Source organism: Falco cherrug, chromosome 8, assembly GCF_023634085.1.
Source record: "Falco cherrug isolate bFalChe1 chromosome 8, bFalChe1.pri, whole genome shotgun sequence".
Classification (NCBI taxonomy): domain Eukaryota; kingdom Metazoa; phylum Chordata; class Aves; order Falconiformes; family Falconidae; genus Falco; species Falco cherrug.
The window spans coordinates 36,088,375-36,111,647 of NC_073704.1; the positions used below are offsets into that span (position 1 = coordinate 36,088,375).

At 37.0% G+C, this 23,273-nt stretch overlaps 1 protein-coding gene across 18 annotated transcripts in view; it reads left to right on the forward strand.

The window, feature by feature from the left end:
* R3HDM1 (R3H domain containing 1) overlaps positions 1–23,273 on the forward strand; it is an 87,695-nt gene that overhangs the window by 11,631 nt on the left and 52,791 nt on the right. For 15 of the 18 annotated variants that reach the window (XM_055718696.1, XM_055718700.1, XM_055718706.1 and 12 more), the window contains exons 2-3: positions 21,328–21,536; positions 22,402–22,612. In XM_055718696.1, coding sequence (XP_055574671.1) covers positions 22,442–22,612 — 171 coding nt within the window. In that variant the 5' untranslated portion in view covers positions 21,328–21,536; positions 22,402–22,441. Of the gene's footprint in view, positions 1–10,602; positions 10,781–16,179; positions 16,716–18,544; positions 18,648–21,327; positions 21,537–22,401; positions 22,613–23,273 lie in introns of those variants that run through there. The other 3 variants (XM_055718698.1, XM_055718699.1, XM_055718697.1) reach the window with 3 other exon arrangements.

Genomic DNA, 23,273 nt, shown 5'->3' on the forward strand with positions numbered 1-23,273 from the left:
GGGAGAAGAGACCAACACCCACCTTGCTACAGCCTCATGTCAGGTAGTTGTGGAGAGCAGTAAGGCCCACCCAGCCGAGCCTCCTTCTCTCCAGGCTAAACAACCCCAGGTCCCTCAGCTGTTCCTCATAAGGTTGGTGCTCCAGACCCTTCATCAGATTAGTTTCTCTTATCTAGACACGCTCCAGCACCTCAGTGCCTTTCTTGCAGTGAGTGGCTTTGTGCAGCATTGAAGACTTACTTATCAAAACAATATCGAATAATGAGATTATCCACCTATGGATAATCTAGTGTGGTTTTGCAATTTTTTTTATGATGTCAGCTTTGTAAGGCAGCTTTGTAGTTTGTAATTACAGACATTAATATACAGTAATCTTGTGGCATATGAATTTATATATCAATACATAGACTATGTGAACCTCCAGAAATTGGGAACTTTGCTTAAAATAACTACAAATTTTACTATTTTATTGGTGTTTAAAACAGATCTAAGGTGTGTGACAAAGACCCAAAAGGTGGGGCAGGTTTTGGTTTCTTTGTATTTTGCAGTAGCTTCTCAGTGAACTCACAGCGAAGAACAATTCAGTCCTAGAATAAGTTAAAATAGTAATTTACTGTCACAGTCAGCAAAAGAAGAATGTTATAGGTGGCCTTGGAATTTGTTAGTTCTGAAGTTTTAGTAGTTCAGTAGTAGACTTGGAGTTAGAAGTTTTAAATTAACAAAAATCTTGCCAAGTCATGGCTTTTTTGAGTGCAATAATAGACTATCTCTAGACTATGTATAAAGCTTCCCCCCACAGCATTTTGTGTGTGGCAAAATTACTGCCATGGATGTGCACGATGGATAAAGTGTGTCCAATTCTCAGTTAATCTGGGCTTTTCTTCGTAATTGCCAATATTTGTTTCTGTCCTTCTGGAATTATTGTTGAATCAGTATAAAGAGAATCATAGACAGAAAATTAGACTTAACGTTGGCTTAGAAAAACTGTTCTTTTACATTGTGTATCAGTATTTTATGCAAAATAAGTGCTTATGTCTTTTTACGCTAGAGCCTTGAGCCTTTTTTGTTCAGACTAGTGATCTTGCCTTACATATGTTAAAACAATAGATATGCATGTTAGAACTTTAATAAATATTCTAGACAAGGTATATAGTTTCCATTTGTGGTGATGGACTAAGGCTATTGCTTTTATAAATCTCACTATTCAGGAATACATATGAATAATTCAGTCAGGAGTCTTAAGATCTTCGTATGTTGCCACCTGCTCATTATTCAGAAATTCTTGTTACAGCCTGCTGTTGCCCTAGCAACATTCTGAAAATTAGTGTGGCATCTATGACAAAGCTTTTGTTTATCTAGCAAAGCCCACTGTTCAATCCATATTATTATAGGATGCATCTTAGGTGGTGACTCCAGGCACCAGCCCTAGTTGTTTAAAAAAGAATAATTTCTTTTTATGAGGCGTCAGTTGAAAATTTTTTCCTCCCCCTTCCCTGCACCATCCACACACACACACACCCCCCAATATTAAATACGAATTGAGTTTTCCTTAAAGTCCCTTTAGGGTCTGATTATGCCATTATATTATCTGAGTAGAGATGCTTGACTGTACAGATGCACAAGAAAGTAAAAACCACATGTTGACTCCTGGTGTTCTTAAGTCCCTTTCTGTCTCTCCTCCCTCCTTTCTCCCTCCCCATGTTGACTTTTACATGAGAAGTCAGATCTTGTTTAACTTTAAACACTCTGTGTTAAAAACATCTTTTTTTTTGTGCTTCTGAAATTGACGTTAGCCAAATTTGGGGCAGAGTAGGGGTAGTGTTGACAAAGTCCTTGAAACTGCTAATGCCACAGCTAACAAAAGTCTCTCACAACTTCAGCTCTTGCTGGTTTAGGTTGAACATGCTTATCTCACAAGATACTCAACACCATTTACTTTTAGAATGAAATCGAGGAGTAAAGCTGATAGTCGCGATTACTATTTTTTTTCAAGAGAGAAAAATAAACTGAAAAACAACATTAAGAATACCCAGCTTCCCAAATCGTCTCTGTTGTCATGAAGCAAGAGAAGATCTGCAATCCCTTGCCTAGCCCTCTTCTGTATGTGGTTTGGATCTTCCTTCCATGTTGTACTGTTTTGGTACTACAACCAAAATAAGTTTATTATTGGTAATACAAACCAAAATAAGTTTGAACCACTTATTTGGTTCAACCCTACAGTTACTCTGATTCCTTTCTGTATGGGTGGAAAGTAACACCTGCCTGCTCTGAGGAAACTTGTCACTCTTACCTTACTTCACCAGTTGGTTTTCAGATTTTGAGTTCTGGAGAGTAATAAAGACTTCTGCTAAATTAGCAAGCAATAATCAAACCACTCTAGAGTGAAAACTTGCCTGTCCAGGCTCTTATGTCTCCCTAGGTTTAAACTAATGCATTGCTTAGTCTTTCACTTTTGAAGTACTTGAGGGTTGCAATTGATGAGAAGTTCCATGATTTCTTAGGGCTTTTCTTTGTGCCCACTTCATGACGTGAAATCGTGTTGGCAGCCATTACTACCAGTTTGCAATGATTTAAGAGTATATGGAACTATAGAGAGAGAACACAGAATGAAATGACTTCAGACAAATCACAGGCTCTCCAGAAAGCTGGACTAATGTAATTATTTTCAGGAATTGTGTTGGGTTTGGCACATAGTGATCTTAAGGGTGTTTAATCTAGGGACCTGGTAACTAGGGACATAGTAAATGTTAAGTTGTGAGGAAGGACAAGGAACAACTGAAGTAAATGATTTGTGGGATTAAAACTAAATTGCTCTAGTGATTCTAGCTGAAGCCTCCGCCTTTCCTGTCTTTTCTTGCTTTTAGGCATGTGGCCCTGAAGCCCTGTTCCAGTGTTCATAGTGTTTGGAAATCTTTGGGATGATAGCACAATTTGTTGTGCTGTCCGAACACAGAATTTTGCAAACGTGAGAGAAAGTTTAGTGTTTGGGTTTTTGTTATTTTGGAGGTAGGCATTATTGTTTGGGAACTTGGATTTCAGATGTCCATTTGCAGAAAATAACCTTGGTTTAGTATAAACAGTTTCTTACAGTTCTCTGTTATCATTTCTGTGTTCACAAAACTACTGGTCATTGTGACTTTTTGTTGGACTAGACAAAAATTTAGCTTTATTTGTTGCTTGATAGTGTCCTTACAAAAAAAAGTTGATTTTACACCCCCTCAGCCTTCCCCTCCCCTGCTGCCTAGTATGACAGCTCTGTATGAATTACTCGTGGGTTTTGGACAGCATGGCTTCAAAATTTGTACATTCTAAAGAATGATTATTTGCATATCGCATACCTTATGGAGACCAGGTTTTGTTAGAAAAAGAAAAATAGGGAGAAAAAGAAAATTGTATGCAGTGAAACAACGCAAGTTTGTTCTGACTGTTGGTACTTAAAGCAGATACTATGATTTAAAAAAAAAAAATAAATCTGTTCAGCATGTGGGAGCTTCATGTGCCTGGTCAACTATGTCAGACCACTCACTGGGTCACTTAGGGGGAAGCCCAGGGGAAATTTATCAGAAATGTTATTTTTTGTTTGGATTATTGAGTTTCCATTAAAAAACCCACAAAACACAATTCGTCTCATGTGGCTGAGAGGATATTACAGTTTTTGCTTTCAGGCAGTTAGGATGACCTTAAACTCCAAGCTGCGAGTAGCTTAATTTTCTGCTTAGCTAATGCATCACATTTGGATGAGACTGTATAAAAGCAGAATGTCCGGAACAGTCTGAATTGAAACTACAGTTCAGGAAAAAGTTAATATCAAGATATGAATGCAAAAGTAGACATGGTGTATTCATGAGGTTGGCATGAATTTATCCTATTGAGACTAAATATGGTCTTGAAAGGGTTATAGACCTGGGTTTTTTAGAAGTAACAGTGGATGAAACTGTTCAGTAATAGAAATAGCTTGGGTTAAAAGGACAGAGATACAGTGATAAAACATCTATCTGACAAAACTAAATAACTGATCTTTAGTCTGACTTTATGATATATTCACTCCCTTGTTTAGCATGAAGCATTTCTCAGTTGTTAGCTTAACTGCAGAAGCCATACTTTGTTTAGTTTGTTAGGCAGCAGTGTTTTCTCTAGATCTCAAAAACCAGTGTGTGGTTGAATGTGGTCTGAAGATTCCTATACCAGATTAGAGAGATAGGCTAGAGCTTCTACTGGTAGTCTTACTTTTTCCCTTGTTGTGTAATGCAATTATCTAGCTCACAGAAAATGAAACATATGGCATTTCAAAATGTGTTCTAATGTGCTTCCTAGATGAAAAGAAAAAGGTTCGGGGTTTGGTTTTCTTTGTTGATGGGTTTTTTTTCTTAACTAGGCATGACTTTAAGGACTGTTCTTAATGAAGTGAATGACTAACCCAGTAACTGTAGGTGAAGGATCATCTTTAACTAGAATTTGCTTTCTTCTAAGTCTTCCTCACTCTCAAAATAAGATTAGAGTTGTCTGGTTCAAGAGGAGAAGAATTGGACAGAATGTATCTTTCAGCTTCTTCTTTGTCTAATACCAAAAACATCCCTTCCACATTCTCAGTAATACTTTCTGTTAACTTTGAGAGATGCCAGGTTTGGTTGATTGTATTTTTATTAAAAAAAAAAGTCTGCTCAGGTGAATGTTACTCTTATTTAACTATTTAGAATTTCTGTACTCCATGTAACACCAAAAGTTTACTTATATCTGGAGATACATTTGATATTTTTCTAGCAGATTGTTGTGGTGAGTAATTGTAAAGAGATTTTTAGTTTTGAGTTCTGCGAATGCTAGAAGTATTTTTTTTTTTCAGCTTGTTCTTATACTGTTACTCTAGACTTTTTAATTAACATTAAGTTAGTCTTTCATCAGCAATCTGCCCTACAAACGGATGCACCAGACAGATGTTTGCTCATTTGGTATCTGTTGTCCAGAAGGCTTTTTAAATGTAATAGTATTTAGTCTTGAAGACTAGCTATGCACTGTCAGTGTTTTGGGTTTGCTTAAATTTTGGCCTTTAGCTTAAAGTCTACTGTATTTAGACCTGGATGACACTTTGTCATTATGTAGTAATGATGGCTAATTGGTGACTAGTTTCTAAACAGCAGTAAAAATTGTTTCATTTATACTATTAAGAATGAGGATCTGTTTCACTTCTTGGAACAAAAATAAAATCATCAAAGAGGTTTATTTTAGCTTCATCACTATACTGTCTAAACTTTGCTTATGGTACAAAGGAATGAAATAGCAGTGCTTGGTTTGTGCTTTCTTGGAAATGTGGGGTTTATATAGGGAGATGATATGAACTAAGTACAGAATAGGCATCATGACCAGTCTGGAGTTACATGATTTTTCTAAGAGTAGAGATAAAGATATTTATGTTCCATCAAATGTTTAAGACTTACAAGCAGTTCAGATGATGGAAACTCAAACCAGTCAAGTGGATGAAACTTGGTGTGATTGGAAGACTGCTTCATATTCTACTTTCATGTAGGTAGGCCAAACATTATTTACACTGTTAAGTGCCTCCCTTTCCCATTTAGCTGAGAAAGGATGCTGTATTTCTGTTGGGTTTATAGGTAAGCTTTGTTTTTGGAATTGTGGTAAGTAGTTCACTTAAGTATCTCATTCTAGCCTTTTTTAAGCTTTTTGTTTTTCAGATATTTTCGTAAATATCTTTTGGTTGGTCCAGCGGCTTGCTTTTTAGCTTGTTCTTTATGATCTTCAAAGAATTTTCTTCCTCTTCTGTTGTTCTTTCTTCTGAAAGGAAAGGCTGTTGTTAGTTAAAACATCTCAGTTTGTTAGCTGTGTGCTTCCTCCTCCAGGAGTTTTTCCTGACTTTTCTGTGTTGAAAAGTGTACAGACTGGTAAATCTTCATGGAAGTTGTTTTTGGGGAATTACAGGGCCCTTGTGCCTCAAGGGATTGAATGTTGTAGAGGCAGTAACACCTACTGTCCATACATATGCAATGTAACAGAGCATGTGATATTTTTTCTTTTTTAATCAGTTTGGATTTCTGTGTCAATACTTCTGTTCAAGTTTGAATGAAAATTTCATTCAGGGCAGTGCGGTCTCCTCTATTCTGTAAGTCAGGTGCTGGTTTGGGGGCACTTGATGGTACATGTTGGCCACTTACTGAATGATATAATTTTGTTACGAGTTTTTTTAAAAAAAAAAGACTGTTAATTTCCCCAGTCACACATTCATATTGAGGTTTTCAGTACAGCTATCATAGAGGGTATGGTTTTGTCAGGAAAGTATTTTCTAGCTGGCTGTGGCTGTGTTCCGTATCTTCCCTTTTTCCTCAAGCCTCGAGAGTACTTCCTCCTTTAGCATCCCATTGCTTTCTACACTGTTTCTCATGTCTCTCTTGAATGTGTCTTGTATGCTTGATAGGTGGGTTAGCTTTGAAATTTAAATTGTATTGAAACTTTGTATTTGTGTATCTGTCTCTGAGATTATGATGCCTATTCTGTTAGATAGTATTTCAGCAAATGTAGTTGTGTGTGTTTGGCAAGAGATACAATTTATGCATGTTCTGAGTTGAAGATCAACCAAGTCAGGGTTGCTATCGCAGTTGTAAACTAGCCCAAAGTGTTCCAGCTCCTGGTTCTAGGGTGTAAGTTTTTACTTCTCTTAAGCATATTAATTCTGTATCTTGTCTCATATAAGACAAAGGTTAAGGCATTAGTTTACAATATTCAGTTCAAAATACTTTCCTATTTCACATACATTAACACATGTTATTTCGTTGTTCATTTACACATAACTGCGCTTGGCATATGGTATAAAGCCATTCATAGAGCTGTAGACAGAACATCAAACAAGCATTTATACAGTACATTTCCTAGGCAGGAATATTTCAGGTAACTATTGTTCCCTGTAAAAATCCTCTTTTCTTTTTTAATGTTAAGCACAGAAGCCCTGAAGACTATTTTAATATTAAACCAAAAATTATTTCTCATCCATTAAGGAAAACTCCGGTTGTTGTAGGTGTTGCTGGTTTTCTTGTGGTTTCAGCATAGTGGTTGTAAAAAAGCCTTGTGAAGGGATTGAAAGATTCATTTACTGGTAATTATAAGAACTAGACATGCATTTTGGGATCTTCCACCTTAGATTGCTTTTTTTTTTCCCTTCCCCTCACTTCAGCAGTCTTTTCCTATTTCCCACTTTAATGAAATCCTCCAGTAAACCTTCCTGCACCAGTCTACATGGAACAGCAGCAACTGGAGGGAAGGTAACAACTTGATGTTGAAGGAAGGTGAAGCACAACAGATTGTGCAAAACTCTAGGATTCAAATCCACTCTTGCTACAACTGTGGAGTAGAAAAGATCCTAAATCTTTGTAGTTTGTACTTAATTAGTGTAGGTGTTAATACCTCCCCCTAGCCATTTTAAACTTATAGAACAATGTGGTTTTTATTTTCCTCTTTTGTATTAGTTTATATTCATAACACAGTATGCAAAAGAGGCCCCTCTTAGCAGAGTACAGTTTATGAAAACTTACTGCAGAAAATTTCATTGAGTACTGTACTAATTGTCAAATTTTACTGATAGCTTTGTGATGTCTTTAAGTTGCCATTTTCATTTTTGTTTAAAATTCTGCAATTTTAAAGATGCAGATGGTTTCATGACGTTGATTGCTAATACATTATTATTTTTTTTTTACTTTATCGTATGTCTTACCTTTCTATGCTTTTATTCCAAAGGGCATCTGGCAATGATGGTAGTTAACAGACTTAATTGGCCATGAGTATGCAGTGCAAATTATCTTAATTGTGGGTTGTTTAACTTTTTTAAGAGTCTGTTTTTTTATTATCAATTGTTCTGAACAAGATTGCAGTTTATAGAGCCCTGTTGCAGAAATGGAAGCTCAGAAGTGGTAAGATGAAATTTATTCCATAGTTCTGACACACATTTGAAATCATGAGAGGAGCCTGTAGCACTTGCGCATATAGGATGTATTAGTGTATACCAGCCTGCTTTATTCTTGGTTTACAACTTCCCCTTTTTCCACTTTTTCTAGCATTCTCTTCAGCTCTCAGATTAGATATGTGGTCTAAACCTTTTCCAGGAGGGAAAGGTATTAGCAATTCTCTTCTACTGGAAATAATGACAAACAGTGAACTCCTGGAAAGGAATGATGTTATGTAATAGAATCTTGATGGCTAGAATGTGGGGATTGGATTGTGTGGAAGTGCTTCATAGAATTCGCTGGACACTTTTTTTAAGCTTCTGCTGAAGAATAAGCTTATAGTCATGGGAGGATGAGGGACAGGACATGACTGCTTATTCCGATTTTTATTCCATGAGGTAGAGCAGACCAATAAACTTGCGTAGGGGGGAAATAAAGGTTTTGCTTTACTCATAAGAAGTAAACCCAGTCTAGTCTATCCTATACTGTAGGATGAGTCTCCAGGGTTAAGAGTTGCAGAAGCTAATAAAGCCCAAAAAGAACTACTTGGTATGCTCAGAACTCTTTGTAATATGCGCGTGGGGGGTTGAGTTTTGGGAAAACAAAAGTTTTCTAAGGAACTGGGCAATGAACTACCAATAGACGCTGCACTGCCCTCTTTCCCTTGGGTACTGCTTTATTTAGTGTTTGGGGTTAGCTGCTCCTTGTTGCTGATCCTACTGATTAAAAAAAATACTCCTAAGTTCTCTGCTGTGATGTATGTGAATACCAAATCTGACGATAATAGTAGTTATATATGTACATGCACATAGATAGACATGTTTTCTTCGTGTCATGTAAGGAGACTACTTAAAAGACTATTTTGACATTAATGTAATCTGTATGATGCATCCAAAATTTAAAGACTGTTCTCTTTGGCAGCGTTCAAAGTACAGACCCTGCAATGAATGGCTTGTGCACATAGGTGTTCACCTATATAGAATTCATTATATGATTCTTTTTAATAAAAAAAAAAAAAAAGGAATTTTCTTCTCTAACATCCTGCCAAAGAAGTTTTTACCATGACGAATAATGCTGCCATTGCAGACTAGATAAAAGAGGAGAGGTAAAACCTCTGTGAAAATGTCAAGGGCCTCCCAGAACTATGCCTTTTGTATTTATTTTCGTAAAGTTGTTACAGACTTGACTGTTGGGAACTAATTGGGTGTGTTGATGGGGCAACGTGTGTGAGATGGTGCAATGTTATCTAGATAAGAAGAGCTGTTGTCTGCTTACCTGAAGCCATAGCCTGGGATAGAAGGAGAGGAGTAGCTGGCGTCTGCACTAATATAGGAGGTAACTGTTGAGTAGAGAAGAGAGATAGCCAGCAGTTAAGTTCAACTGCCATGCACAGGAGAAAAACGGGTATTCCAAGAGCTGCCATTTTTGCCTAAAGGAGAAAGGCTTTTTTTTTTTTATTTTTATGGTCTTGCTGGTCAGGTATTACAGCTGAGATGCATGGAGTGTGCACCACTGCCATTTGCAGCCAGTAAGAGTGCAGGCTTTGAAGATGGAGCACAGAGGTAGCAGAAGAGGTGAATAATAAGCATAGAAAGATTTAGATCTGTCATAAACTGTAGCAGTCTCAATACCAGAAGATTTTCTATATTTTTTGTTTATATTTATAGAAAAAATATTTTGGTACCGAGACTGCTGCAGTCTGTGACAGGTTTAAATCTTCCTATGGTTATTTTTTGTTATTTATTATTTCCTATGCTTGCTAGATTATAGAAATGTGTGTGTATATATATTTATTTATTTATACATGTGTATATATATATTTATTTTTAAACCTTGCCACTTTAAAATATAGGGTCCTGATCTCCGGTTGGTCTGGATTTATAGCCTCCCAAGATTGCCTCTTCCCCCTCTGGAGCCTGCAGATTACAAATACCGCTCCATTTGCCTTTCAGCTTTATTTGGTATGCAGGATTCTTCAGAGTCGTTGCTAGAGAAGTACAGAAGGGGATTATCATTCTGCAGTAGTACCACTGAGCACTGTGGTAAGGCCGCAGATGGGATAGCGATAGCAGTTTCTCACAAGCAAGAAAATTATAGACCCCTGGCCTGGATACTGATTTTGGAAGTCTCGTAATTAGTATGTCATAACTGGCTTTTTTTCTACCCCTCTGTTCAGAATATATCTTTTTTTTCCTTATTTGGGTTCTGATAGCAGTTATATGCTGTTCCAGAAAAATATCATGGCATTTGTACTGCTAATGACAGCTGCATTTGTCTGCTGGCACTGTCAAGTAACTTACCGACGTTTTTGAAGTTGTGTTCACAATACCAAACTGAAGAAATAATGTTTAGAAAGGCAATTAATATCTTTACAGTACGAATGTTTTTGTCCTACTTCTGTGTCACATCAAAATTTCTTGTAGCATGGTATAAACTTTCATTTTGAGACGAGTCTGACTGTTAATGGCAAAAGTGATTAAAATCTGTACAGCCATTTTATAGCACATTCACAGCTTCAGAAGGCTTTGGCTTGTGAATTGCTAATGAGGAGCTCAATATAGGCTCTGCGCATATTTTTTTTTTTGGTGGTGGTGCGTGGTGACTGGCTGGGTGTCACTGCCAGCACGGCGCCCAGCTGTTGATTTTTCTATTGTCTCAGAGGCTTCAGCAAGTGCCTCAACAGACAGCTTCAGCGGGGACCTGCGGATGCTGAGGGATCAGCTAAGCATGTCTGTGCAGTACGCTCTCAAAATGCGCACGCAGAGCCTTGTAGAAGAGATTATGGAAAGCACGTCTTCAGTAACTGCATAATGAAGCAAAATGCCATTATAAAGCAGGTATGTGAGTTCTGAAATAGGGTATTTAAACACTGTCTGCAAGGAGAAGAATAAAATGTCTGTAGACAAATCGCAGTTTGCATTTGGTTTTCCTTTTTTTTTTATCCCACAAAAGCCATTTTAGGCCTAATCAATTAAGAGATCATAAGCATCCCTAAATCTTTTCTTTCTTTAAACGTTAGCTTTAAAAAGACTTTTTCTTTTATAATCTCATTTAATAATGGCATTCTTGCTAATCTTTATTTACTGGATATTCTACTTTGCTAGGATTGAAAAACCATTATAAATATATCTGCTAAAACAAGAAAATTTCTCTAGGTGGCAAGAATGGGGGAGATGTCTGTCTGTGGCTTTTTTAGAGTGTTAGTGTTGTCTCCATTCTAATGAGGAACTATAAGATGATTTTTTTTATCTTTTATATTTAAAAGATAAGTTTTGAACTGAAAAATAGATTTCAAATCAGAATAGCAAGAGTGTCTAAAGTAGACAATATAAAAATGTTTTTTTCCTATGCAGGATGTTGATGAGACTTTTGTATTGTGGACCAAATCTCCTTTTGTTGAGATAACAAGTAATTTTGGGTGGCTATTAAAAATCTTAACACTTGATTCCATGAAGATCAATGATCATTTACTTTTTTTTTAAGTTTCTGCACTATCAAGGCAGACATCAGAACTGCTATGGCTTTGTTATAAACTGAGCAAAAATACACTGCTAAAGGAATGACGTTTGTTAGGTCGACAGCTTTAAAATTTTGATTTGGTGTTGCATTATATTTATAATAAACAGATTTTTAAGCTACCGAATGATGTATGTGTCTTGTCAATGTGATGTAGTAATTTGTGAAGCTATGCAAACAATACATAGGTGAGAGTATTGATAGTGCCCCATGGAAAGTGTCATGCTTCTCTTGTTTGCTTTGGTGTTTTTTAATCTTCATTTTACTTTATACAGAGGGAGACCATAATGGTATGGTAATTCACCAAGTTAGTGATTCTCATTATAAGGGGAAAAGCAAGTGACTGTTATATTAGAAGCTTTTGCTTCATAAGTTTTTTTGAAAACCAAGCCTGTTTCATAATTTTGAGTATTTAGGGCCCTAAACAGAATCTTTAATCTGGCCTGATAACTCTAGGAGTCTTTTCCTATCATCCACTGTTGAAATTTGTTTGTCCATTTCAGAGACCCTTTTTTCCCCTGTTGTTATTGATGGAAATACTGAAGGAAAAATGTGAACTTGTATAGTTTAAGAAGAAAACCTGAATTCTTTATTAAAAAAATTTGTTAGCTACTGTGTACACTTTCAGATGGCTGTTTTCTAAGTAAGATGAAGATATGTATTTTTTAAGAAAGCTGCTATTTGAAGGATATCCACTGAAAATAGTCACAGACAATGCTTCAGTTTCTGGGGAGGGAAAAAATCAGTCTGACTATTTTGAGGTTTTAGCTTTCTACTGTGTCATCTGAGGATGTTTACATGATATACTTTATTTGATGTTACATGTTTTTCTACACGTACTTTATTCGTTACATGTTTTCTGTTAAGTGTTTTGAGTAGCAAGATGACTTTTTTACTGCATCTGAACTGAAAATACATACTCTTCCATTTTGTTTCTAATAGTATTAATGCTGAGCTGAAAAGATTCTTGAAGATACCTTTGGTTAGCTTACAGTTTGGTAATATAAAACGAGTTTTAATTTTTTTTTTATTGGTTCGTTGTTTGTTTGCTTTTTGAAGCAACCTTAAACAGCTCAGGCTATAATTACACTTTATTGTGCTATGAAACCTGTATGACGTTTAGTAAGCATTGATAACAGCATAAAGGGAAAACCAGTTATTTTTTCACAAACTAAGCATTTTATTTCCAACAGATGCAGGAAAAGCATGTTGTGACTTTCAGTTCCATTTTAAGGCTTTAACGCTAGAAATACCTTCAGGGAATGATCTGATAACAGATTATTCTAGTTCAGTTTAAGAGTTCTTTTAGTAAGACAACTGATGTGTTGCTGTTTGGCAATGTAAAACAGGTAGATAATTCAGTTTTGGGTCCTTGATCTGAATGGCTTTATGATCTAAAGGTATTAAATAGATACACAACAGTATTATATGGTGATGCAGAGTGTGTTTCAAGGAATTGTTAGAGGCTTTCTAAATATATACTTGAAAATGAGTGAAAATTTTAATGAAAAAGAATTATGCAAGGTGACAAAAGGAACTGATAAAGGATAATAGGTGAAGATGCAATATAAGCCAAATAAGGATAGAAAGGGAAGTGTTGGGGATTGCTTGAAACTGAGGGAGGGTGCTAGTGTGGGTACATGGATGCAGAACCCTATGTACATCTGCTGTAGATTTCCCAGAGTGGAAATGGCTTAAGAGACAGGAGTTTTTCTGCTGTCAGGTTTCTCTGAATGATGTAAGCTAAGCCAAAAAAATCTTCCATCAGCATAGTTGTTTCTACAGAGCTTTTGCTGGTACAACAATTTCATGTGAGAAGGGCATTCATTTTTCACCTCCCAAGCCAAAGCTATGCTAGCAAAAACTAAAGATACGTCATGTTGAATTTCATAAGCATTTCTAAACAGTTATTTCTTCATGCCTTTAGACAGGCATGTTTTGGGAGGCAGGAGGGGCTTAGCCGTTCAACATACATATTTTCCAGTATCCCAATGCTTTGCTGTTTCCGAGGTATGGCATTTTGAAAGATTAATGCTGTAATAGTGTTCAGGCAACAATAGCTCTGCCAGTGTATATTAGCCTGTGTGAATTCTTGCTAGTGAGACAACGATCTAAGAAGTAGGTTTTAGTTAACTGTCGTGAAGTCTGCTTCAAAAATTATTTTCTTTTGCTCTCTCTCCCTCTTCAGCTAAAAAGAAAAAGTGGAGAACAGATCATAATGGAGCTACAACTTTAAACAGTGCATAAACCATTTAAGGCTATTTGAGTTACCCTGGTGAGAGTGGACTAGGCACAGAGTTGTTTTATAACAATATGCATATGCTCGCCAAGTCAGTTTTCATCCAACACTGATTGTTCAAAGCTAGAACTGTAATTTCATCAGAAACCCTGCATCTGTTAAAACACGGATTGAACATTCCTGATCTGTCAGAAGGACTTTTGTTTTTCATGTTGTGCAGTTCCCTTAGTCAAAACAAGGATGGTAGTGGGTTTTACCTTAGCAGAACCCCTTTGCCATGTTCCATTGTAGCAGGGGCTACATCCTGAGGACTATTTTCATTTGCCATGAGGAAACCAGACAGAGTTGTTTACTTCCTTTGATGTACTTTGATCTGATTGTTTGCATCCTACAAGTCCAAAGTGAAGTCCAAGAAGGTAACTATGAGAATGACAGTGCTCTGTGCAGAATGGAATGGCTGATCCTCCTGAGGAGCCAGTGCTCCAGATTACTCTGAAAAAGCGCTGTACAAGGCTGAAAAAACACTGGCAGATCAATGTACATTTAAAGTTTTCCAGGACAGAATTTTTAACTTTATGGATAACAAATGCCAACAACAAACTTCTGCTTATCTCCGTAAGAACTTTAATGCTGTAGTCTCTGTCAATATGTAGAACAGATTGTTCTAGCCTTGCTGGTTGTCAAATTGCTCATTCTCATGTATGCAACTGTATTCCTGAGGAGTTATCTCATTATTCTTTGTCGCTATCAGCTAACCTTTTCTATTGCATTCAGTAGTGGACTTACAGGAGAAGGTGAGGCAGGGATAAAAAACCTTAGAATAATGCTCAAAATTTTAAAATATTAAAAATAGAGGAGGGGCAGTTAATAATACTACATCTTTGCTTCTCACATGCCTATTACAGTGAAAGGTGCCCTCTTTAAAACCTTTCAAATCTGTTATGAACAATGGTAGTGTCCTAGCTTATAGCCTGAGTGTGACAGAGGGGCACTATACTGTTTTTTAAAATTGTTTAAAAGATTGTAGTATGCAAAACCTTTCAGTAAAGAACAGGAGGTATTTTAAGTGTAATGAAATAGAAGACTGACGGCAAGTTTCAATTTTTGTTTCTGATATGCAGCATTATTGTTGTGCAAATAATACAATACCGGTAACCTGTGTAGCTATCCAAAGCATGTGTAGGTTTGAGGTAGATGTTTCACAGGTATGTTCTTGTGATTCCTGCTGCCATGCTTTAAGGTGATGTCTCTTTCTGTCTCTCCTTCCTCTTTCAAGGCTGTTGACTTTGCACCGAAGTCAGTGGGTGATAAGGTTGGTATGATGGTGTCTTGGTCACACAAACGTGAAGCCCCATGTCTTGGTGTGTACAGTCAGGGAAGGTCTGTGTGAGCTTAGACACCAGGCCAAGCTGGAGTGATTGAGGTGTAAACACGTTCTCTTCTGCCAACTTCTGCTGTTGAGTAGTACCTCTGTTAGAGGGACAGGACAGATAAATGAGAGATCAGATTGCTTTCTATAACCAGTGCAGCAAGATGAGCTAGAGCATACCTATGAGAGCCTTTTATCAGGTTTTCCTTCTGAATTATCTTTGGAGGCAGTTTTCTTAAGAAAGTCTGGAAATGTCTTCTGGTAAATTTGGTGCGATTTCTGTCCACTTAATTTTTTAATGATGTCTATGCTCAGTAGGCAGTAGGACATACCTTGCATAGACAGTGGGACACATTCAGTCCTTAATTTGGGAAGAGGCAGAGTAACTGCACGTTATGCTTTTGTATTCTGATTTATCACCATGCTGTTTCTTTGAAGATCTGATTAGTAAATAGCTTGGTAAATTGAATCAAACAAAAATTATCTTCTAATGCCAGTGCAGTAAATAGCATTCAGTTGTTAACTTTTGTACCTTTTAAAACTTGTGTAGATAGTGTCATTGGGAAAAGCATAGATCTTTGATTTAAGTGTATTTAAGTCAGTGCAACACTGATTAGTTTGAACAGCATTTTCTGTTCTATGTAAGTAAGAATAAGGATTTTCTTTTATTCATGCTTTAAAAATGGAAAAAAAATCATTTAAATGCTATATTCTTATAAAGATCAAACCTGCATAATGTCATAGTTCAGTAGGGAGGCCAGGATTCGTTGCTGATTAGTTGTTGAATGGGTGTCAAACTTTAGACATAAGATAACATGCAGAAAGCATATGCAACAGTTGCCTCTGCATAATTCCAGTTTCTGTGTCTCATAATTGTACATAGCTGCTTTGAATTTTCTGTTAAATTAATAGTAATCTTAAGATCAGCTGCTACATTTTTGTAGAAGTTGTGTGGTAGATTTTAAAATTGGTCCGTTCATGGGCAGAATTGTTGCCTCCTGTCCAATCTTCCCTTGCTCTCCAAATCAGGATTTGTAAGGTTGTGTGGGGGTTTTTGTTTTGTTTTTTGCTTTTCCCTTTTGTTGTCTTTATTGCCTGAGGTGGTTTCCTTCAGTCCTTTCCCACCTGTCCCCTAAGGAAGGTTTCCAAGAAGGGACTCATCTTTTCCAGATGTAGGTGCCTATCAGGTTGTCCATCTTTTTGTCTCAGGATTGATTCATCTACAGGCTCTCAGTTACAAGATTCTTTTGGGGGTGGGGAATAATTATTAATCTGCAACTTCACATAGCTTTATTTTAGTTAGGCTGGTGCTGTTGAAGAGTGACCTTAATTGACTACTGGGGCAGAGCTGATATAAAAGACACCGCTGCAAAGAGAGGGAGGTGCAGCTGTTTCTCTCTTGTTGCTTTCTTCATGCTGGCTGGTGCTCATACAAACTTCCTTTGCACAACCCAGCAAAAACTACCCCTAGCGAAAGAGCTTTAAGGTTCTCAGTCACTTCTTGTTGAATCACACCGTGGAGCAGTTCAGCAAACTGTTTACATCAGAGCTGATGTGAAAGTGGAGGTGGCATGACACTTCAAAAGCATGCAGGGCAGAGGCTACAGGAAGAAGAAGAAAGAAGCAAGACCTCCCCTTTTTGACAGCAGTGAGTTCTCTGTTGATTTAGCTGCCTGAAGCATTGGTCTAACTTGCCAAAATTGTTTCTGAGAACTGTGTGTAAATAGCGGTCCTCAAGAACTAAGCAGTAGCTGGATGAACCAATTCTCTTCTGGTTATACCCATACTTCTTAATGTAAGAATGAGAAAATTTTGATTGATACCTTTCTGTTTAAGGCATAAACATTTTTCCTTTTCATCCTAACGAAGAAACATATGTAACTTTTTGTGAGTGTTTTTGGTTGGTTGGGAGGGTTGGTGTTTGTTCTAATCACAGGAACCCTGAGGTTATGATGCTAATATAAATATGTTTATATTGTGTTTAAATGTTACCTAAAATAATTGAGATGAAAAATAGCTGGAAAAGCTCTTGTTGTGGCAAGTCTTATTTAAGAGTCTTCAAAGATCTGTTTTTCTAGGGAAGGTCCTGACCTTTCTCAAAAAAAAACCAAAAAAACCAAACCCACCAACACATCCAAGGAAGGCTTGTATCACCAATACGCTAGGGGTAAAGTAAGGCTGTTCCCAGAGACTTAGCTGTAGTCATCCATCAGCTCTTCCACTTGAGCTGTGGAGGGAGTTGCTGCATGAACCCGTGTAAGTTACAGTAGGAGGCCAGTGTATGTTGAGGTGGGTTTTGCTCATGCAGCTACTTCTATAACAGTTTTTGAAATAGCATGGATTCTATACAAAGCTCAGGTCTCCCAAAGGAGAAACAGGTGAATTTGTAGTTTCCCCTTAAGTAGACAGTATAGCTTCTGGTGAGAGTAATATTAGTCTAGTCTTTTTGTGCTGAAGGTAATTGTTATTTAGTACAGAGCATCTTTTATGAATTTTTTTCCTGTTCCTGATGCTTCTGCTGTAGGGAAGATTATCCTTATAATCCTGCTTTGAAGAGAATAGGAATAAGTAAACCAAACATTGATTCCTCTCAGTTTAAGGGAGTACAGCATAAATAGTACAGAAAATAACTTCCGTGATTCCTCTGGGCATGTGTACATGCATAAAGGGGTCTTTTGGATAATGAAGTTAAAGCAACTTCTGAAGAGAAGTATGGCTTTACATGTAACTAGAGCAAATGTTGAGAGCTAAGACGAGACACTTCGTCTGGAGATCTCTGAATGACTTGCAACAACTGGGAATTCAGCCCTGACTGATTTTGACTGTCAGGTGAGGGGTTAAGCTACTCGTAGTAAAAATGAAGTAGGTGGGTATTGCCCACAACAAGGGATACTCCTTAGACCTGTGCAAGAATTCTGTTGAAATATACGCTGAACAGAAGCTTAAGAAATAAACTTTCATTTTACCTCTCGACTGATGATGTGTCCACTTTGCATGCTGAACGTAGATTATTCCACCCCCACACTTCTAATCCAGTATCCTGCACTGAATTTGATTGATACCAGTTATTTTGACAGCTGTTACAGTGGTCTTCTGACAACAATGATATCAATAATAACTTTAACAAAGAACAAACATATTATCTTCTGTCTTTTACCTTATTTTTAAAAGAAAAAGAATGGATTTCTTTTGTCCTGGGCAGAGAAAAGCTTCCTATCTCCATCTACACTGCCAACAAGAAGGGAGATGGAAGTCTTGATGCCTATTAGTGAAATTGGATTAAGTTGAGTAGATCCTGTTCCCAGAAATACCCTCACTCATTACAAGTCAATTTAGTGGGTTTGCATATGATTATTTTCAAGTTGGAACCTGAAACAAAGGACCAGTGGTATTCCATGCATCATTCTTCAGGAGGTTTCCATCATAAAACTCAGGAATGGCTTTGCTTGATGTCTTTTTTTTTATTTTGTCCTCTAGGTTATGCAAAAGAAGGCATTAAGAGCATAACGTTGACAGTTTTTGTGATCTTCTGATTGAAGGGCATATGCCTGCATAATACTGGACTTTCATCTCACAGCTGGTAATAACAATTTCTCCATCTGAGAAGGGGGGAATAGTTCATTTAGAATAGTTGCCTAGACAAAGTGGTTACCTCTTTTCAGAAAGAGAACTAATAGCATTTAGGATGAATGGTGGTGATGAGGTGTTACCGATATGAAGAAGGGGAGGAGCATACATTTCAACAATGAATATTTAGGTGGAGACAGCAATCCTGAAGGTTAAAGACAAATATGACATTATCTTCCACTCCTACGTACAAGTCCTTGTACTTCCTGTGTGTCAAAGTAGGTACCTATTGTTGTCACCTATAAGATTGGAAGTCGTTTTTTGTGAGACCTGTTGCTGCTACTTTGAGTTTTTAAGTGCAACAAGTGCAAAACGAGGTCATGTTCTACCCCTAATATTCAGTCCTTTCAATTGTTTGGATAATTTTAGGGCAGAGGTATCATGTCCCTCATTAAAATCTGCTAACCTGTATTGGTCTGTATGGCCTTCCAGTCTGTGGCCAATGTTGGGATTTGGTGTAAACCAACTTAATCAGTTTGCTTACTAGAACCTATTTTCTTTTCAAACAGTAGAGTGACTCCTGAGGTCTGCTGCCTTGCTTGCTTCTCCTTTTTCCCGTCCTACACGGGACAGAAGTAATTAACATCCAAGTATAAGGGGAGGTGGAAGGTGGGATTTCTAAGGATCGACTGTGATCTGTCCACCCACTCAGTCTGCAGCATAGAAATTTCCCTAAGTCTTTTTCAATCCAGTCTGTGCAAGTTCAGAAGCTAAAACCAAATTCTCTCAGCTAAGACAATTGTCTGAATTGGAGGAAATGTCAGGAATGGAACGTTATCCAAGTACTAATAACTCACTATTGGGGGTCACAAACATGAGGTTACATTACTAACTTACATTAATCTATGGCTGTTATCACTTAAAAACAATTTCAGGTTAGCAAAGAGTCATCTTTGTTATATGTGTTTTGCTGTTAATCTGAAGCACAGGGTTTGTTATTTACTTATGGGCATGTGTATAGTGATTCTGGTTGACTCAAAATAGCTATGTTATATGAAACAAACAAAATATTTTGTGTGAATTGAAACCACATGGCTTTTCTTTGATTCTGTCCCTTTTACTGTAGGTTACATAACAAAATTCTTAGGCTTTGTGTTTATCTGCAGGTGAGAGATGTGTTCAAAACAAGTTAGAAGCTGGTTTGCAGTTAGGTGGTTGTAGAAAATATAAGGCGTTTTTTCTTGTGCATCAGTTTTCCAGATTGGCATAGGCAAACAAATACGTTTGCAGCATGGGTTTTGCAAACTGAGTATGATGATACCCATCTCTTTAAAATGGTGTTGCAAAGGGACAGGAGCTCCTAGTGAATTTGATAGAATTAAGGAGGAAACTTCAAGATATTAATTACAGCTACTACATCTGTGACTTGTGTAGGGAGTAGCAGTTAAATTACACTTAATTTCCAATATTATATTTGCAACTGGACATAAATGTTTTTTTTCTGTCTTGACCCTGTAATCTTTTTTTAACTTATATCTAAGTACAATACAAATCTTACGTCAGTCAATAAAATCAAACAGCATCTCTACTCAGGTCTTGCTTACAGTAAAGGTTATTAATCCGAGCTTCTTCATAAATCTTGAATCACCATCTGAATTGTCTGGAAAAACTAACTCAACAACCAAGCTACTGCATATCCTTTGTTGAATTTCTGTGCCTTTATATTTCCAATTTGTTCCTTCATCTGTAATCCTTTCCCCTCTGTTAGATTCATTGAATAGGGTCTTTTACAAGCCTGAATCACAGCCCGTCTTTTATCTATCTTTTCTGTTCTTTTTTGCAGCAAGATTTATTAAGTCAAAGTGTCTATAAGATCTCATCTCTTATCAAACCGTGTGTTTCTTCAGGTCAAGAAAACTAATTGTAGCCGGGCTTTAGCTTTAGTCTCATCTGCAAGGAAACCTGGAACTCTGTGGGCTGTTGTGCTGTTGTTTCATGCCATTGCAGACTTCTCAGTCATACTGAGGGAGTAGTTCAGCACAAGTTACATTTTGTTTGCTATTAGGTGTCTGTTGTTGCCTGTCACTTAAGATGCATGCTTCCTTGTGAGTGGTGATATTACTTACTTTTCAGCTAAGCAAATCTGAAAAAGAGGAAAGATGGAACATTGTCAGTTTTGTAGAAATTTGTAAATCCTCATTCGAGGCCAGTTCCTTTGTTGAATAAAATAAAATTATCTTCTGTAGGTCAAGGCGCCTAAAATACAGATTACGTATTGTGCTTGTAGGTTACTAACTATTTCAAAGAGAAAAATGCTGTTGTGCTAACAGAAATTTGTGAGTTTCTATGGGCTATTACTCCTCCACACCTGCTGGGCTGCGTATTTCAAACTGTCTTCTCAGGCTCTTCTGGAAGATAACCCGCTTGTTTATAGGAAGAGAATTTCACTAGGAATGCTAACAAAAATGTTTATTATGACTACTTGTTAACTCTGTAATACAGAAATATCTTGGAAGTCTAATGAAGAATATTGCTACTGCTAATTAAAGCAAGTAGAGTCAATAGATGTGACAAATGCTGATTCCTTAGGTGCTTTTTTTTTTCCCTACTGAAATGTTTTTGAGTGTCATCATGTTCCCTCTCCCCTCCCACCCCAAATAAAAGCATCACGTATTTCCTTTGTTAATTTTTAGGCATTTGAAAGGGATGTTCTTGCTGATTCGAGACAACATAGTTCTGTCCAGGACTCTACACTGGGGATAAGGACATGGGACTCCTCCTGCCAGATTCCAGATGGTTCATTACAACTGACATCTTGGTTGACAACTGTGAAAAGGAACTTCGGATTATTTTATTTTATTTTTGTGGGAGACCACAATCCGGAAACTGTAGGACATATCAGGTACTAAATCAGATACTTAGACTTTTCCATAATGTTACTTGATGGTTATGTTTCCTGTGAAGGACTTTTAAGCATTCGGATCTTATTCTTTGTCTCGTTTAAGAAATGGAAAATTGTTTTTATGTCTTTCACTGTAGCTGAGTAATGACAAGAAGTTGTATTACTTACCTCTTAGGGAAAATTGGGCTGGTTCTGCTATAGCTTCAATCATTAGAGTTATCTTTATACAGTATTTAAAATAATTACTGATAATGGTTGTTATTATCCTAATTATCAAAGCTATCTCTTTCTTTTTGCTTTTGAGAGAATGCTTAATTTTATTAAGGCTAATTCTGCTACATTTAGTAGGCAAGATAAATTCCTACATTCAGAACTTGTCCAGTTGTTACCTGGCAACTAGGAAACTTAAAAGTTTTAATGAAATTTATGAATGTTTGCACACTCGGTACATTATGATTCATATATTTACTTTCAACCTTTATAAAATAAATCTAAATGTAATTCTCTTTTCCTTTCAAACGAGAAAAATTTCTCTTGTTGCTGTTGGAAGCTAGTTTGATTCAGGGTACCTGAATGCTCACATGTTGATTTTAAAATACAGAAGGGGAAATCTGCAAGCGTTATCCTATAGCGTAGCTCATAGTTCTTATTTGTATACATGTCTGTTATTATAAGCCTCTTGATAAAAGTAGTTAAAAAAAACCATAATCACTCTGTCAGATACAAGACAGGAAGAAAAACCGTAACTGGAGGGGGAATCCTTTTTGCAGCAAAATCATGTTTATTTTGGGTAGCTGTTTAGGTATGCAGGTTTTTTTAATTAATTTAAAATTACTCAGTGATCCACTCTTTCTTTGTCCTAAAGGTTCCATATTTCTTGTAGAATTTTAAAATAACCTTTTCTAATGAGGATGTCTGATATTCTTACTGTAAAAGATGAAACTGATGCAATGAAGGGTTCAGAAGTTGAATTTAAAGATACAGACCCAGTTGAAAACCTTATAAAATCAGGAAGTCAGGAGCAGATTCAAGCGGAAAAGGATGAGAATTGTCCTGATAGCAAAAACAATATGCCGGTAAGACACTTTTCACTTTTTTTCACTAGTATATCACGTTAAATAAGTCTGTGTCTTGTTCTTCTCCCTTTCTCATGATCCTTTTATGTGTGTGTTTGATACAGGCCAGGAAAACTTGACAGGTGTTAGGGAAGCAAGTAAGATGATTATTGCTTCCTCTGTCCTCCTTTGCCCCACTTCTCTGTTTATGTTCATGTAAATATGAGAGTCAGTAATTTTTAATTTTTTTAAGTAGATGAGTGGTTTTCATGGCAACTGGACAATTTGTCGATATTTGTGTTTTCCTGAGTGCACATGTGAAGTTGAATCTTTTCATTGTGGCAGAACGAGGGAAAAACTTGGCACTGAAGCTGTCTTTTGCTGTTGTTGAATCCCAATAGATTTTCAGAGGCTGGGCTATATTAAGAACAGGCTATGTAGTAATAGCGTGGTTTGATCAAACACTAAAATGCTGGAGTGTTTCTTATATGAGCAAAGCACTACAGCACAGCTCAGTATGCCCAGAGTAGGGGTGAGCAGTCTAGGGCTCTTGAACTATGTGCAGCTTACAGGTGCTCATATGTAACTCTTACAGCAGAGCTGTACAGTGTAAGGCTAAAGTAATCAGATGTAGGTAATCCAAATCTCCAGGTGTCAGAGGAATCAAGTCAGCACAGCTCCT